We start from the raw sequence: 15,333 nt of genomic DNA on the forward strand, positions 1-15,333 counted from the left end.
ACACCCGGCCCGAGCGCAGCCGGGGAGAGGTCAGGCTAGGCCCCCACCCGGCCTCTTGACGCAGTTCCCCTTCCCTTTGGTGGGGTTTCCATTGTTCTGGGGGCCTGGCTCCCAATCTGCCTGCACACTCACTTCCTGTTTCCTGGCTGAGAGGAAGCAGAGATTTCTGGCCCCTTCCTTTCTCTCTACGCTTTTAAGGATATTGAAAAATAATAATACTAACAGGCAGCGTTGGAGCTGCGGTGCTAGGCTGGGGGTGCCCGAGGCGCCCAGGGCCCCTCCGTGGGCTTGGCTCCATACCTGGGATCCCAGGCCACTAGGGCACCTGCCCGGGGACTCAGGTCCTCCTCCCCGCACCCCAAGAAAGGCCCAGCACAAACTTCCCGACATGGTGGGGTTCAGAGGCTCCAGGACCCGGTCCAGGCCTCCCAGGCCCTCCACGCCCTGGTCTGACATATAGGAAAACTGAGGCAGAGAAGCCTCCAGCCTCTAACACCTCTGACGTCACTGGCGCCCATGACAACCCCAAGGATGTCACTTGGTCTCCCCAGGGAGGGGACTCCCACACCCCTACCAGCAGCCCTAGCCTCCTGACCGCTGGGGTGATGGGCAGTCATGGTGGGGTGCAGACTTATCTGCCCCCATGGCCCCCACACCCCTGCCCAGGCCCCTCGCAGAGGCCAGGAGAGCTTCAGCTCTGAGTCGGAGGTCAGGCTCTTCTGGCGACAGCCTCTGTGGCCCTGAGAGGTCATTCGTCCTCCATCAATGGGGTCAGATCCTGGCCCAGGCTCGAGGTGGGGGGGTGGATGGGGCACGAGCAGGCAGCCAACGGGCCTCAGTGGTCCCTCCCATTAGCCTCAGAGCACCCGGCTCCCGGCTCTTCCTGAGTGGGCAGGGTGGCGGGGACAGGATGGCCCCCTCAGGCAGGGTTGGACCCTCGCCCACGGCATCCACCTGCCCCCTTCCCAGGAGCTTCCCTTTCCGTCCCGGGAGATAAAGTGTTTTTTCCCCTGCACGTTAATGGCCGCCCCATCCGCCAGGCTTGGCAAATTGCAGCCCAACTATGAGTGGGGCTTCCGTCCAGGGAGCCAGGAGGGGAGGGCCAGCCCCTCTTTCTCAGCCCCCATCAAAGAGGGAGCCCCCGGGCCGGGGGCGGCCTCCACGGCCTGGGAAAGCTTGAGTTCCAGACGAGGCCAGCACTGGGACAAACCCGGGCTTTGGGGCTAAGGACCCCAAACATGACCCTCCAGGGCCTGGCCGCAGCACTGGGTGGGTGGGGGGCACTTGGGCCCTGCAGAGGCTCTCCCTGCCTGGCCCAGCCACAGATGCCCATCCCGGGGGCTTGACCCCAGCATGGCCCACAGCCCCCGCGCTGAGGAGGTGAATGTTTCACAGAGGCTGCTGGTAGCTGAGGACACAATGCACACTCACAGCAGAAGAAACCCAGGGGGATCCCTAAGTGCACACCGCAGCAGGTGGCCCCTTGTCCCTCCACTGCCCAGACGCAGCACCCTGGGGACACGCCAAGCAGAAGGCTGGAGCTTGACGCCCTTGGGAGCACTTGGGCCCCCTAAGTGGCTCTCACCCCACCCAGTGCCTCCTCTATAAAATGAGTCTTTCTTTCTACATTCAAGAAATCCTAATACAGCGACACCACAGCAAAATATCAGAATGGCCAAAATAAGACACAGGCAGTAGCAAGTGCCAACAAGGGCATGAGGCACCCCAAGCACCTCAGACCTCGTGGGGTGACCTGGGGTCCTGTTGGGTGGTCCCTGGTTTCATGCGACTCCTGGGACCAGCAATTTCCCCGGAGACTGTCCCCGGTACAGGCCCCCAAGAGATGCTAAAAGGCTGCACCCGATGTGTCCCAAGCAGCCAGGCTGGGAAGAGCCAAAGCCAGCAGTGCGTGTGCCCTGCTCCCTTCTCCCGGTAGAGTAGGGCTGCCCAGAGGAGGCGCATGCCACTACCCACATGGCAGTGCTCACCGTCCACAGACACGCAGTGGAGTGGGAGGGGCCAGACCCCTGGGGCGCTGTGCATTGCCATGGGCGCAAAGCAGGTGGAACAATGCCACGAGAGTGGAGGGGAGCCCCCAGGCTGGGATGGGGGGCATCTCCTGGACGGGTGCTGGTTTCCCGTGCATGTGTCCACAGCAACGCACACATGCAAGCCACCTCTGGGCAGGGTGCCTGTCTGGGCAGGGTGGTGGCAAGTGGCCCGTGGGGCCTGTCACAGCCCTTGGCACACCAGCTAGGGGCCAGCTCTGTCTCCGTGTCAGTGAGGCAGATGGGGTCCCTCTTGGCTCCATGGAGCTGGTGCTCAGGAAGGAGGCTCAGGCCACAGCTGTGAGGGGTCAGACGTGGTCCTGAGGGCATGGGAAGCCTTCAGGTGTCCAGTAGTCAGAGGTCACCCTTCGCAAAGCTCCCTAAGAATTGAGGTGCAGTCAGGGGTGCCCTGTAGGCTGAGGAGGAGGTCCCCCAGGCAGGGAGCACGATGGCCTAGACCAGAATGGGGAGCAGCAGGAGGGACGTGTTCTGGGGACCCAAAGCTGGGGCAGAGTCCGTGCCCTGGGCCTCTGGCCTGAGCGGCGGTGCCCCAGCAGCAGGAAGGTTGTCATGAATGCTGGGCAGTCCCCAGTTAGTGGGGCCCAGGAGGCAGTGAGGAGAAGGACCGGGCGTCCCCCCAGGGTCTCCCGCTGCTTGGGCCCCCTCCGGACTCCCCACTCAGGGCTTCCAGGGCTGACCCTGGACAAGCATCTTCCCTGTGGGCCTCAGTTGCATTATCTCGTGAGTGCTACGTAAGGAGCCTGGCACAGGGTGCTTCCAACAGGCATGCCGAGCAGGGGGCGGTGGGCAGGGGGTGGAAGCCAGAGCACTGCAGACCCCGGGCCCCCCTAGAAACCTCCACTTCCCTCTGGGACCTCACTCAACGTAGGTCTACACAGCTGAGCCAGCCCAGGGGTACCCAGCCCCCACAAGGCACAGGTCACTGGGCCAGGCGCATCCCTGGTGAAGGCTCAGCACATCTGGTGTGAAGCCGGACCCCGCCGTGGCCGACAGAGCCGCCATATCCTGAGGCCAGGGCTGCTGGGGGGTGGACAGGAAGCCCCATCTTTCCCTGCTCCAGGCTTGGCTCGCTCCTTCCTGCAGCCCAGCGCGCGCCTCGCCCGGTGCCCCTCTGCCTCGCGCTCTGACATGCCTGCGCCGGCCCCTGAGAGAGGCTTGGTTTACCCTCTCCTGGGGCTGCAGAGACCAAAAGCTCAGTGGTGAGGGGTCCTGAGAGGGTCCCAGGAGGACCCCGGAGGCCCTGGCCGATCTCCGCCGTGCCCCGCCGCCTGGCCAAACGCTCAGGGAAGGTAAGGCAGCAAGACCCCTTTCCAACACACTTCAGAATATTCAGAGACAGGCAGAGAGACCGCTGCAACCATCCTGCCCTACTGACTGGGGTGGAGGGCAGAAGGGGAAACTGAGGCCCAGAGCCTCCAGCAACAGGAAACAAAGCTAGAACCATTTCTCTGCAGCCTTGGGATGTCCTGCCCTCAGGGGATGCACAGCACTGACTCCTCCCACAGGTGATTCCCTGTGGGCAGGCTGTGTGTTCCCCAAATGGGCGCCACCAGAGGTGGGAGGAGGGGCTGCTCCGCTGGAGGGAGGGTGGTCCCGGCACCCCCCAGCTGGAGCCCCTTTCACCCATTCAGCACCTAGGGGTGGGCCTGTGGGGCAGACAGCACACCTCATCCCTCTCTAGGCCCCCAGGACCTCCTGGAGTCCAAGCAGGTGTCAGCTCCATCTCTGTTCTCCCCCTGTACCCCCTGCCCTTGCCCCCCACAGTCCCTGAGAAGCTGAGTCCCATGGACCCTAGCCCCCCTGAAGCCCCCAGAGTGGGGGGATGATAGTGGAGAACATGGCCGGGTGTGACAAGTCAGAGCGAGGCTGCTCCTTGGGCACCCTGATCCCAGGCCTCCTTCCCTCAGACTGGTTCTGATCCCAATTCAGGAAGGGGCAGGTCAGGAGGGAAGTGTGGACCCCTGGGGGAGGCACAGAGCCGGTGGGCAGTGGGCAGAGCCAGGGCCCCACCCCGGCTGGCACCCAGGGCCTGGGGAGGCCTGGAGTTTCATCCTCTCCCCATGTTTGTCTTGCACCTCTGTGCTTTGGGGAATCTTTCCAGAAAGTTCTCTAATGTGCCCAAGCTTTGAAGAGAGGGCTGAGCCATTCACTGTCCACACATGTGGCTCATTAGCTATACTTCCATATCCACTCCCCCGGTGGTTTGAGAACTGGGGGTTGCCCCCTGAGGGAGGCTCCCCTGAGAAAGGAGAGCAGCTGTCTTGGTCCTGAGCCATCATAGCCTGTCTCTGTCTCGCTGCTCCCCTGGGGCAAGTCTCCTCCCTCTCTTGGGCCTCGGTTTCTCTGTCTGTACACAAAAGCCCTGAGGTGTGCTGGTTCTTCTACCCCGGGGCTCAGAGCCCATCTCTGGGTGTGGGTCGGAGGGCGGCAGGTAGAGGGTTTAGAGCCCAGCTTGGACCCTATACTCCGTCAAGTACACTCAGCCAGTGCGGGCTGTGGGGAAGGGATGGCGGGCGGGGGGGGGGGGGGGGCGGGTAGAGGACAGGCCGGGCGGGGGGCTCCACCTGCCTGCCCCAGCCCTGCACCCATGGCAGACCCTCCCTGAGCCGTGGGGACGTGGAGGGCACTGGTCCCTCCTGCGCTCAGCATTCCCGGACTATCCGAGCCGCCCCCCACCTCCCTCTTGGCTGGGGTGTTCAGCTGGGTGGGGCTGGAGGGAGGTGAGGGCAAGCAGAGGGTGTTCCAGGTTGGGCGGGGGGCAGGCAGGGGCTGACTCCAGAGCAGGGCTCAAACCCCCAGGACGACCAGAAGGGGTTTAGAGCGGCCCTGCCTGATCCGGGACTCTTGGCCACCTGTGGGGTCTGGTGTATCCTCAGCTGCTGCCCCACTCCCCCCGGGCCCCCACCCACTCTCACAGCAACGGATAGCTGGCTTGGGGGTCCCTGGCACCACCTCAACAAGGAAACCGGGAACCAGTCCAGGGGCTGGGGGTAAACCACCTGGCCAAACTGCGGACACAGGCCCTGTGGCCACCTAGAGGCCCTGCACTCCCCCACCCCACCCCTAGCACCACTCAGGCTGCAGAGGCCAAGGGAGGGAAGAGGGCCAGTGCACATGCTTTGCCCCCAAGAGAGGACACTGCTGGCCTGTCTCCAGGAGCAGGGGACTCACCGCCCCATCAGGCAGCCCTTCCCTGGAGAAGGCCTGAGTCTGCGAGGTGACTGCCCCTCCCTGCCACCCCCACCAAGCCACTCTAGGCCCCAGGGACACATGCAGCTGTCCTCTGACCACCAGCCCGCCTTGCCCAACCCCAGGTCTCTTGTGGCTGGGTGCCCCCTCCCAGGGTCATGGTCCCTCCACATCCCCACACTGTGCCATACACATCTGGGGTGCAGGCGCATGCCCTGGGGGAGAGGCCAGGGTCACAGAAAAAATGGTCCCTTCTGTGGAGCTATAGTAGCGTGGCCGTGGTGCCACCAGGTGGCCAGGCCCAGCGCCTTCCCAGAGTGTCCCGTCCTCCATCTCATACCGAGGCCAGCAGGGTCCAGGGTCACCAGCCAGGCCTGCGCCTGGTCTCTGGCTGCCTCACAGTGAGACGCTGAAGTCCCAGGGGACAGCTCCCCCACCCCTGCCCACAGTTTGGGCAGGCCACCCCCATGATGGCCCCCACCCGTCCCTGGGCCTCCTGTTTGTTCGCTGACAGCTCCCTGTTATCAGCGAGGAACACACACAGGAAGTCCGGCCGGGAAGGGCCCATCCCAATCCTGATTTACACGGGATGGAGCATAAAAAGCCGCCCTTCCTCGCCCCGGGAGGAGCCTCCCTGCCCGGAGACGGCTGTCCACACAGCCCAGATGGACGCTCCAGTGGTCAGGCCAGGCAGGTGGCCTCTGCAGGCGCCTCGGGGCGGCCGGACAGGGGGAGGATCCACCTCTGGCCTGAGGAGACAGCAATGGGGGCCAGGGCCAAGCCCGGGCCCGGGCAGGATCAGGTATGGTGGGGGTTGCCTTTGGGGGGGCAGGGAGCAGCCCGGGCAGAGTGAGCGCCCCTCAGCTCCTGCCAACCTGTGGACCGCAGCACCTGTCGGCCAGGCATGTGCCCATGCAGCTCTGCATCCTGCCCTCTGGCCACTACCACGTTTTTCTCCCTAATGGTGCCGTTCCCACTGCACGGAGGACACTCGGGCCCCTTGGCCAAGGGCACCTGCGGCAGGTGTCCCAGTCTAGACTGACTCTGGCCTGCCCAGCTGGGATGCTTAGCCCTGGGGGGCCCAGCAGCCACAGCGACTTCCCCTTCACACACCCTTCTGGCCGACTCTGCTGTCCTGGAGAAGCCCCTAAGGTTGGCTTGGCTCTACTGTCAGAGCCGGGGGTCCTAGGACCATCCCCAAGGGTGGGCAAGCACTCATGGCATGGATCTGGGAGAAGAGGTAGGGGGCTCTGGCCTCATGCAGCGGAGCCCCAAAGCCAAATCTGCAGCCAGGATGAGCCATGCTCCTTGGGTACCCTGGACAATGGGACCAGAAGGAGCCCCTCGCTTCCTGCTGGGCTGGCTTCAGGGACATGGGTGGGGTCCTGAGGCAGAGGGCCGGCCCACCGCAGACTGTAGGGGAGCCCCTGCCTTCTCTCCCCCACTGACCAGAGTTTCTGAGTCCCCACCCAAAGACCCCAGCCCAATGGAGGCCTCTTGGGCCACAGTAGTCGTCTGTGTGGGGAAGCCCCGGGGTTCAGATGAAGAAGCAGAAAATGGGGCCTTAGCCTGGGTTAGTAGCACAGTGAGGACTAGGGACCCAGCCAGTTTGCAGGACTCAGAGGGTCAGGGACAGGATGGGGGCAAGGGACTGGGTGGGGAAGGTCTCCCCTAGGTCTGGCTCTTAATTCTTCACTGCTTGGGTCTGGGGGAGGCAGCCCCGCTCAGGTGTGGGGCCCAGGACCTGAAGCCCTTCAGCCATAGGACCCTGCTTTCACGATTACAGGCGTCCCAGCCACAGCCCCCCCCCCCCAGCTGCCCTCAGGCCATCTGCTGGCAGCTTCCAGGGCCCCCTCATTCTGGGGCTTTCTGTTCAGCCATCTGGGGCCCTTCCTTTAGCTCCATGCACCAAAGTAGGCCCCAGCCCGACACCCTGGAGCTACTAGCTCTGCAACAGGCCCTCTCCTTGCCCATGAAGGACCCTCACCCTGGGGCTTTGAGGTCTTTCAGCTTCATGCCCAGCAATCTGTCCATCCCCATCTCCTGGGACCCAGGGCAAGGCCGCCTCTGCCTCTAGGCCGAGAATGTGAGCCACAAGCAGAGCTTGGACCCATTGGGCTTCAGCCATCATGGGGGTAGAGATCTGTTAGGCCAAACGCAGGTGGAGGCTCCGCTGGGGCACACAGCCTAGCCCCCTTCCCAGCGCCCAGACAACTGGGTGACCACGGCTGTGCGCCAACCCACAACATGCCTCCGACCTGCAGACCCCAGCACAAGGGAGGTACACGCGGCCCCCGCCACTCGGAAGAGCAGCTGCCACTGGCGTCCAGGGGATGACAGAGCTCCCCTCTGCAGGTGAGTCCCACAGCAAGCTTCAGGTGCTCTGGGCAGAGGCAGGGGGTCTGGCTGTGCCTGGGGGTGTTGTCCACACACATGCGCTTAGGAGACCAGGGCCCAGGCTCCACTTCCAGGGCAGAAGCTGCAGAGGGGCTGGCCTGCGCCTCCCACATGATGAGGGCTGTGATAACGGTGGTATGGAAGGACCCAAATCACACCAGAGCTCCTAGGTGGGGCCTGCACCTGCTTCCAGCGTGCCAGCCACCTCTCTTGGTGGGCACTGCTGCCACTTGGGGCTGCTGGAGCCTGGGAGGCCCCCACTATAACCATAGGGTGAGTGGGACTCCCTGAGGGCCTGAGGGTGGTCCTGGCTGTCCTGAACAAAGGGGGTGCCCAGCAGGAGTCCTGTGGAGCCCCATCCTGGCACACTGGTTGGGAGGGACGCTTAGTGGGGTATCTAGGGTCCTGGCAGGCTCTGCCAGCCACAGCGCTCCGTGCCGCTGGTGTAAGTACGGGGTCTCTCTGCCTTGGGGGTCATTACGTCCATCCTACGTGTGGCTGCGAGCTAGTGGCCAGCTTTGGTCAGGCCCTGACGCCTAGGGAGCTGCTCACCCGCCTAGGGAGCTGCTCACCCGGTTGTGACGGCCACCCTCCGTTTGGCGCTCAGCCTGGGAGGTCTAGGGCCCCCCTCCCTCCGCCCCTGCCCCCCCCACCCCCCCCACCCCCCCCCCGCCAGAGCGCGTTCCCCACACAGCCTTGAAGGCACCTGACCCACCTCCCAGTCTTGCGTCCCCATGGCCTTGGGGGCCTCGGTCCTGTGTCTCCTGTGGCCTTGGGGGCCTGGGAGCGGCTGGGGAGGGACAGCGCACTCGAGCTACTCAGGGGCCTGCCCGCGGGGCGCCGTCCGCCGCCGGCCTCAGTGTCCCCATCTGCTCAATGGGGGCGGGCGGGGTGGAGGGGAGCTCGGCCCCCCCCGGGGCGGGGTCGGGGCGGGGCGGCGGGCGGGACCGGGGCCCCTCGGCGCGGCGGCGGCGGCGGCGGCGGCGCGTGCGCGCCCGGCTCGGGCGGTGAGTGCGGAGGGAGCGAGCGCGGGGCCGGGGGGCGCGGGGAGCGCGGGGAGCGCGGGGAGCGCGGGGGGCGGGGTCTGCTCGCCGCGCGCCGGGGGCGGGGGAGGGCGGGAGCCGGGGCGCGCGCGGAGCTGGGGGGCGACGCGGAGCGACCGCGGGGAGCGAGAGGTGAGCGGGCCGGGCGCGCCGGGGGGCCGCGCGGGAACAGGACCCCCGGCTCTGCCCGGATCCTGCGCCCGGTCCCGAGAATGGGCCCAGGGGCCCCGGGAAAGGGCGCCCCCTGCCGGCACCAGGCTACGAGCCGGGCCGCTGGGGGATGTGGGGGCCGGGGCCCCGGCCGGGGGCGCGGCGCAGCCCCGCACCCGCGTCCGGGGCCTGAGCGACCCGCAGGGCCTGGCCCGGGGCCTCGCCGGCCCCAGACCCCGTGTCTCTCTCCATCCTCGCCCCCTCCCCCGGGGATCCGGCGTGCAGGAGGACGGGCGGCTTGGGGCCGGCGGCGGAGGGGACGCTTCGCCCCCCGCCCCCCCCGCCGCCTCCTGTCACCCGCCTTTCTGCCCTCCCAGGGTCCAGAGCACCCCCTCCCCGCCCCTGCTCCGGGCCGCCGCGGTGCGGAGAGTCAGGCCCCTCCCTCTGCGGAGCCAGCCCTCCCGGGTGGGCCCCCGCGAGCTTGCAGCGCGGGCAGGTGGCTGGGGAGGGAGGTGGCAGGATGGGCTCCTGCTGACCCTCAGGGAGGAGGGGACACAGTTGCTTCTCAGCTGCGGCGCTGCGGCCACCCGCCCCCCCACCCCCGCCGTATCTCCCCCGCCCAGCTGGGCTGCAGAGGGAAATGAGACTGCCAGGCCAGCACCGGGGAGGTAGCGCCATTGGCCTCCTGCGGCCCCAGAGGGCAGGACTTGAGAAATTGAGTCTCTCCTGTTTTAAAGCATGGTCCCCTTGTAAGCGGCTTTCCATGAGCAGGGCAGGTGCTAGGGTGGTATCCGCGGGGCAGTTGGCCTCGCAGAGTTGGGCCTTACCCAGCGCAGGTAAGCACAGGGTCTGTGGAGCCCTGCTATGCTCCTACCCAGCTCCCCCTCCCCCACCCAGGGCCCTGGACCCACCCCTACCTTCCCAGCCCTGTGCCACCTGTTCCTGTGGTTTCAATTCTTGCTGAGACCCCTAGGAGTGCCCCTAGTCGTGTGCTCCCCCTGGGCCCGTTCCCAGAGCACCCTGACCCACAGGACATGCCCCTGCCCCGAACTGCTGAGAAGCACCCCACTGTCCCCAAACTAAGATCTGGCACCTTGGCTTTGCTGCTTGGGCCACCGACAGAGAACAGAGGGTCCACAGAGGACTCCCCCCGCCCCCCAGCTGCCTCCCGCCTCCCCAGGTCCATGAAGTGCAGGGGACCGGAGCAAGGATCCACTGCCTGCCGGCCATGTGGACCCTCCCCTTGGGCTTCGGCTTGGCAGGCCGGAGGGCTCAGTTAGTGCCCATGGTGGTCACTCTTCATGGGGCCAACTATCAGGGCTGGACAAGGGGCCTCTGAGACCCTAGTGGTATCTGAGGGAACCGAGTTCCAGAGACAGGGCGACCCTCCCCTGATTCTACCTTCTGCCACACAGCAAGCAGTCCAGCTATCCTCTGTGTCCTTCCTGCTGGATGCCCTGCAGGGCCAGGGGCTGCCCACTTGGGTGGAAGTCAGCCCCTTGGGGGCCTCTGATGGGGTGCCTGGAGCCTCACGTGTGCACGGCAGCACCCCCCACCCCTATCCCCAGCCCACCACACAGGCCCCTCTGCAGGTAGGCAGGCAGGCAGGCACGTCGCGGACCATTAATTCTGGGCTGGGCTTTCTCACATTCTGAGGAATGAATGCTTCCTCAGGTCCCCCGCGTCCATGCCCCTTCCCTAGGACAGAGGGATGGCTTTGGCTCCACTGGCATGTGGGGAGGGCTGCTCCAGTCATCCCCTTTCCCCCCACACTGTCCTGGGAGCCCTGGACCAGACCGGTGGGACCCCAGCATAGGAGTGACTCCATCTCGTGCAGGCTCTGCCCCACTCTGAGAGGGACCATATGGCTCCTCATATGGAGCACCTGCACCCTTCATACACTCCCGTGCCTCCCCCGTGGCTCCCCGTTGCAAATGAAGACACTGAAGGCCAGAAGGCCAAGGCCCTGGGCTGGCTGTTCCCACCACCACCACCCATGTGCAGACTGACGTGGGGACTGCCCGGCCAGGACACAAGGGCGCTATGTCCAACCAGGGCAGGGAGAGCTGGTCCAGGTGCTCTCCTGGGCCCCCACCTCCTCAAGTGAACTTTGCAGGAGCTGCAGATGTTGCCTCTAGCCCCAGGCGGGGGTCGGGGGGGGCAGGGGTGTGCTTCTGTTCCTGCCATCGCGGCCCTTCTGTGGTTCCAGGCTGCTTGTGACCTGCAGGGGCAGGCAGGTTGCAGGAGGGGGAACTGCCTCTGTCTTTGGGGGCTTCCCCGCCCCCCCAGAGGCCGCAGGGGGTGGTGCCAGCAGAGAGGCTACACTGGGCCAGGGAACAGCCTCCCCCAGAGGCACGGGGTGAGGAGGGGTCTGCAGATGGGTTTATGGGGCTGTGCCTTTGGCTGCAGGCCACCCGGAGGAGAAGGCCGTTGCACCTGCAGACGTGGGCCATGTGTGACTCTAGGGAGCTGCTCCTGCTGTGGTTTCTAGTGCTGGCAGTGGGTGGCACTGAGCACGTCTTCCGGCCTGGGTGAGTCAGAGCCGTGGGGGGCTCGGGCCTCAAGGTGCCGCCGCGGTGGGGGTGGGCAGCCAGCTGCCCTCAGGGCAACCCCAGGACTCGGGGAGCCAGGGCTGGTCCTGTGGTTTTCACACTTGCTGAGAGTCTTTCCTGTGGTGGCGCCAGGAAGCCCCTTCCTCAGGTTCTTGGCTCCCTTGGTTGCGGGGCTGGGAGGGTCTGGGCGCAGGGCTGGAAGCTGTGGGACTGACTTGCTGGCCTCCCCGCTCTGTAGCCGCAGGGTGTGTGCCATCGGGGCTCCCAGGGGCCCTGAGTCTGAGTCTTTTGTGCAGCGAGTGTACCAGCCCTTCCTCACCACCTGTGATGGTCACCGGGCCTGCAGCACTTACCGGTGAGTGCCCCTCCCCATCTGCCACTCGGCCACCTGGGGCCCAGGAGGGCAGTGTGCCCCAAGATGGGGAGCCCGGGGCCCAGCATGGTCACAGGGACTCCCCAGGACCATGTGAGTAGATGGCAGAGGCTGACACCCGCTCTGCACTGGGCGGTCTTAGTAACTACAGGCGTCCTCACCGGGGTGCACTTGTGCTCCCCGCATCTTTGGAGGGTTTGCCCTCCCTGTCTCCTGCCCTCTGCTTTTGGGGTGTTGGCTACAAGTTCTTACATGTTTGAGATGATGGCTGCCTCCCCAGAAACCCGCCTCAGAGCTCCAGTGGGAGCCTCTCCCCAAGAGGCCCCTGATGGTCACAGATGGAGACCCCGGTGCCACAACCCACCCCCCCAACCCCGGCCATTCCCATGGCCTAACCGCCCGTGTGAGGGGGCATGTCTCCTCCAGTCCTGAGCTGTGGAAATATGGTTTAAAGATGTTTTGTTCTCTGTGGGGGTCTCAAAGACCTTCCCGTGGGGTCCCCTCCACTGGCCAAGCAGGTGAGGGCAGGGTGGGTGGGGCCCAGCTAGGGGCTGGCTGAGAAGGGGCTGGCGGAGCCCCATTTATGAACACGTCTCCTCCCCACCTGCTCAGGGGAGGGGTCGGGAGCGCCCTCAGCACCCACGGACTCCTGTGCCCTGGGAGGGAAGGTAGGGTACGCACCGGGCAGACCAGCTGGTGCTGCCGGTGACTCGCTGCCCCCCCCGTGCCCCCCAGGACCATCTACAGGACAGCCTACCGCCACAGCTCTGGGCCGGCCTCCCCCCGGCCTCGCTATGCCTGCTGCCCTGGCTGGAAGAGGACCAGCGGGCACCCCATGGCCTGTGGAGCAGGTGAGAGGTGCAGGCTGCCCCAGGGCCCCCAAGACCTGGTGAGGCAGCAGTCCATCCCACCCTCTGGACACTGGGCAGAGCACCTGCCGCTTTTGCCTGAGTGGAGTGCCTCCTCACCGTATGGCACCCCTCCCCTGGCTGCCACCCCTGCAAGGCCCTGGGGACCCCTCAGTTTGTGATGGGCCTCCCCCTCAACAGCAATATGCCAGCCACCGTGCCAGAATGGGGGGAGCTGTGTCCAGCCAGGCCGCTGTCACTGCCCTGCAGGATGGCAGGGCAACACCTGCCAGACAGGTGAGGCTGGTTCCCGTCCTCCCTGTGGCCTCTCGCTGGGTGCCTGGGGTGGCCCCCTGATGGGTGTTGAGGGGGCTCAGCAGCACCCGCCTTCCTGCAGACGTGGACGAGTGCAGTGCTGGAGGGAGCAGCTGTCCCCAGTGCTGCGTCAACACCGCCGGGAGTTACTGGTGTCAGTGTCGGGAGGGGCACAACCCATCCACAGATGGTGTGCTCTGCCTGCCCGAGAGGGGGACCCCAAGGGTAGCCCCGAACCCCACAGCAGGTAAACTTCCCGCTTGCCCCTCCCAATCCTTGCTGCTGTGCCTGGGAGGGGGGCCAGAGGGGCATCACCCCGTAGATCTGTGCTGGGCAGTGGGGGCTGCCGGGGGCCACAGGCCATTTTCCCCAGGGGAAAGATGGGTGGTGATTCCTTGGGGGCATTGTGGGGAGGGTCGCTGGGGGGGCCTCATCTCAGCCATGAGGGTGGAAGAAAGCCCCTACCCAGGGTCTTCTCTGTGTCCCTGCCTCGGCAGCTGGGAGACACCACGCCTCTGCTGGCGACGGGACATTATTACTTTTGGTACGCGCTGTGACACTTCAAACTCGTACCGTGAGTAATAATGCGCTGTCGGCAGCCTGGCCTCAAGAGTGCGACATGGACCTCAGCTTGGACAGCTCAGCAGGGACTCTGGCACCGAGGGGTAGGCAGGGTGGTTGTACCTGCCCAGGGTGCACTGACATGCAGGGCCGCCTCCCTGACATTCCGGCCGGCCTATAATGGGGCGGGGCTCCTGGCAGCTGGGGCTTGATCTCCCATCGCCAGGGCTGCGCCCCGCACTCAGCGGAGGCTGAGGGGCCTCCCCATGGAGGCAAGAAGCCAGCCTGAGGAGTGGGGTAGGGGGTGCGGGGACTGACTCAGGGCTGGGATCTCCCCAGGTGTGGACACTGCAGTAGAGGAGGAAGTGCAGAGGCTGCGGTCAAGGGTGGATGTGCTAGAACAGGTGAGGCCCTGTGCTGTCTCCTGGTGTGGATCAGACCCTCAGGGTGGTTGTGGGTTCAGTGAGGGTAGCCCCAGGAAGGAGGTATCCTGGCTACTGACAGCCCAGGCTGGGCAGGGGTAGCAAAGAAGAGGGGCCGAGCTCGGCTGTGCACCTGCAGGCAGCACAGAGAGCCTGAAGCCCACCCCTACCTTTGTCCCTGTGGCCTGATGAGTCCTTGGAAGCTCTGGTCCTGGGACCCCTTGCCCCAGTCCTTGGGGACCATTGCCAGCTGGACAATGTGGTGTCCATCTGTGCCCAGCACCTGGTTCTCCCACCACAGAAGCCCCTCTGGTCAACATACAGGGCCGCGCACATGGAGCCGGGTCTGGGAGTGGGCACAGCCCTTCCTGGCCTCAGGGCTCCAAGAGCCTGTGCGACAGCAAGGACCCCTTCTGCCCACAGAAGCTGCAGTTGGTCCTGGCACCGCTGCACAGCATGGCCTCTAGGGCCCTGGAGCACGGGCTCCCAGACCCCAGCAGCCTCCTGACCCACTCCTTCCAGCAGCTGGACCGCATCGACTCCTTGAGTGAGCAGATCTCCTTCCTGGAGGAGCAGCTGGGGTCCTGTGAGTGCCACCCACCCCACAGAGCTGCCAGGACCTGGGCCTGGGGCTAGGAGGCCATAGCCTTCAGGGGAGGTGGTGAGGAGCGGTGGTGACCTCTGACCCCACCCCTTCCTCTGTCCATAGGTTCCTGCAAGAAGCAGCCATGACAGGCCTGGCCGGGGTCCCCACTCTGGCTCCTGAGAGCCTGTGCCTGCTGTGCTGGGTCAGGCAGGAGGGGACGGCCTGCCAAGACAGGGTGGGAGGAGGGGCCCCACCAGGCCGGCACCCCTGCACCCCGACCGGTGGGTGGACCCGTGGCTGAGGGATGGTACGAGGGTCTTGCTTGCTGGGGTGCATGTCGGGGGCACCTCTGATCTGTGTCAGAATAAAATGAATGTTCAGGAGCTGCGGTGTCCTGGGTGGGTTCTAGAGGGCGATCGAAAGCTGATGGGGGCCGCCTGCTGGCTGGTGCAAGGAAGGAGGGGCAGCTGTGGGACACAGAGAGGAATCCAGCCACAGCGGGGGGCCCCCTCCATGGGGTCTTGGCCCTCTCCAAAAGGGGTGAGAGCAGGTAGATTCTGGGAGAGACTGACCTCTGGGTGCTAAGGTAGCTCTACCCCCAGCTAGCAGCCAAGAAGCAAATCTTCATCCTCTTCCCTGACTTGCAGCATGCCCGCCCCCATCTAGGTGGATATCCCCACCCCCAGGAAAGTGTACCGCAGGGTGACCAGGGGCCTGGCCCTTGGGGGGGCGCCAGGGACGGAGAGGCTCCCACAGTGCAGCCCCAGCGGGGGCGCGGCAGCCCCGGGCGCTGTGCCACCCACCCGCCCCAAGTGACCACAGCTCACC

At 65.6% G+C, this 15,333-nt stretch overlaps 1 protein-coding gene across 7 annotated transcripts; it reads left to right on the top strand.

Annotated features, from left to right (window-relative positions):
• Positions 1–3,155: 3,155 nt before the first annotated feature.
• On the top strand, positions 3,156–14,888 carry EGFL7 (EGF like domain multiple 7). 7 transcript variants are annotated; one of them, XM_077851419.1, is made up of 10 exons: positions 3,156–3,358; positions 7,523–7,613; positions 11,258–11,379; positions 11,639–11,755; positions 12,509–12,624; positions 12,823–12,918; positions 13,019–13,183; positions 13,837–13,901; positions 14,343–14,505; positions 14,629–14,888. In XM_077851419.1, the coding sequence occupies exons 3-10, from the start codon at positions 11,300–11,302 to the stop codon at positions 14,649–14,651; spliced, it is 825 nt and encodes a 274-aa protein (XP_077707545.1). In that variant the 5' UTR covers positions 3,156–3,358; positions 7,523–7,613; positions 11,258–11,299; the 3' UTR covers positions 14,652–14,888. The 7 variants fall into 7 exon arrangements, with proteins under 7 accessions (XP_077707545.1, XP_077707543.1, XP_077707542.1 ...); XM_077851418.1 differs by lacking the exon at positions 3,156–3,358 and adding an exon at positions 5,918–6,060; XM_077851415.1 differs by lacking the exons at positions 3,156–3,358; positions 7,523–7,613 and adding an exon at positions 5,871–6,060.
• Positions 14,889–15,333: the final 445 nt, after the last annotated feature.

Source organism: Canis aureus, chromosome 16 (assembly GCF_053574225.1).
Source record: "Canis aureus isolate CA01 chromosome 16, VMU_Caureus_v.1.0, whole genome shotgun sequence".
NCBI lineage: Eukaryota > Metazoa > Chordata > Mammalia > Carnivora > Canidae > Canis > Canis aureus.

What these genes read in the sequence shown, in the direction of transcription:
- EGFL7 (XM_077851415.1), top strand. Translation starts at nt 6,022, where the DNA reads ATGGGGGCCAGGGCCAAGCCCGGGCCCGGGCAGGATCAG. An exon ending in CGGGCCTGCAGCACTTACCG is followed by an intron (nt 11,756 to 12,508) that starts GTGAGTGCCCCT and finishes CGTGCCCCCCAG; the next exon opens with GACCATCTACAGGACAGCCT. An exon ending in GGGCAACACCTGCCAGACAG is followed by an intron (nt 12,919 to 13,018) that starts GTGAGGCTGGTT and finishes GCCTTCCTGCAG; the next exon opens with ACGTGGACGAGTGCAGTGCT.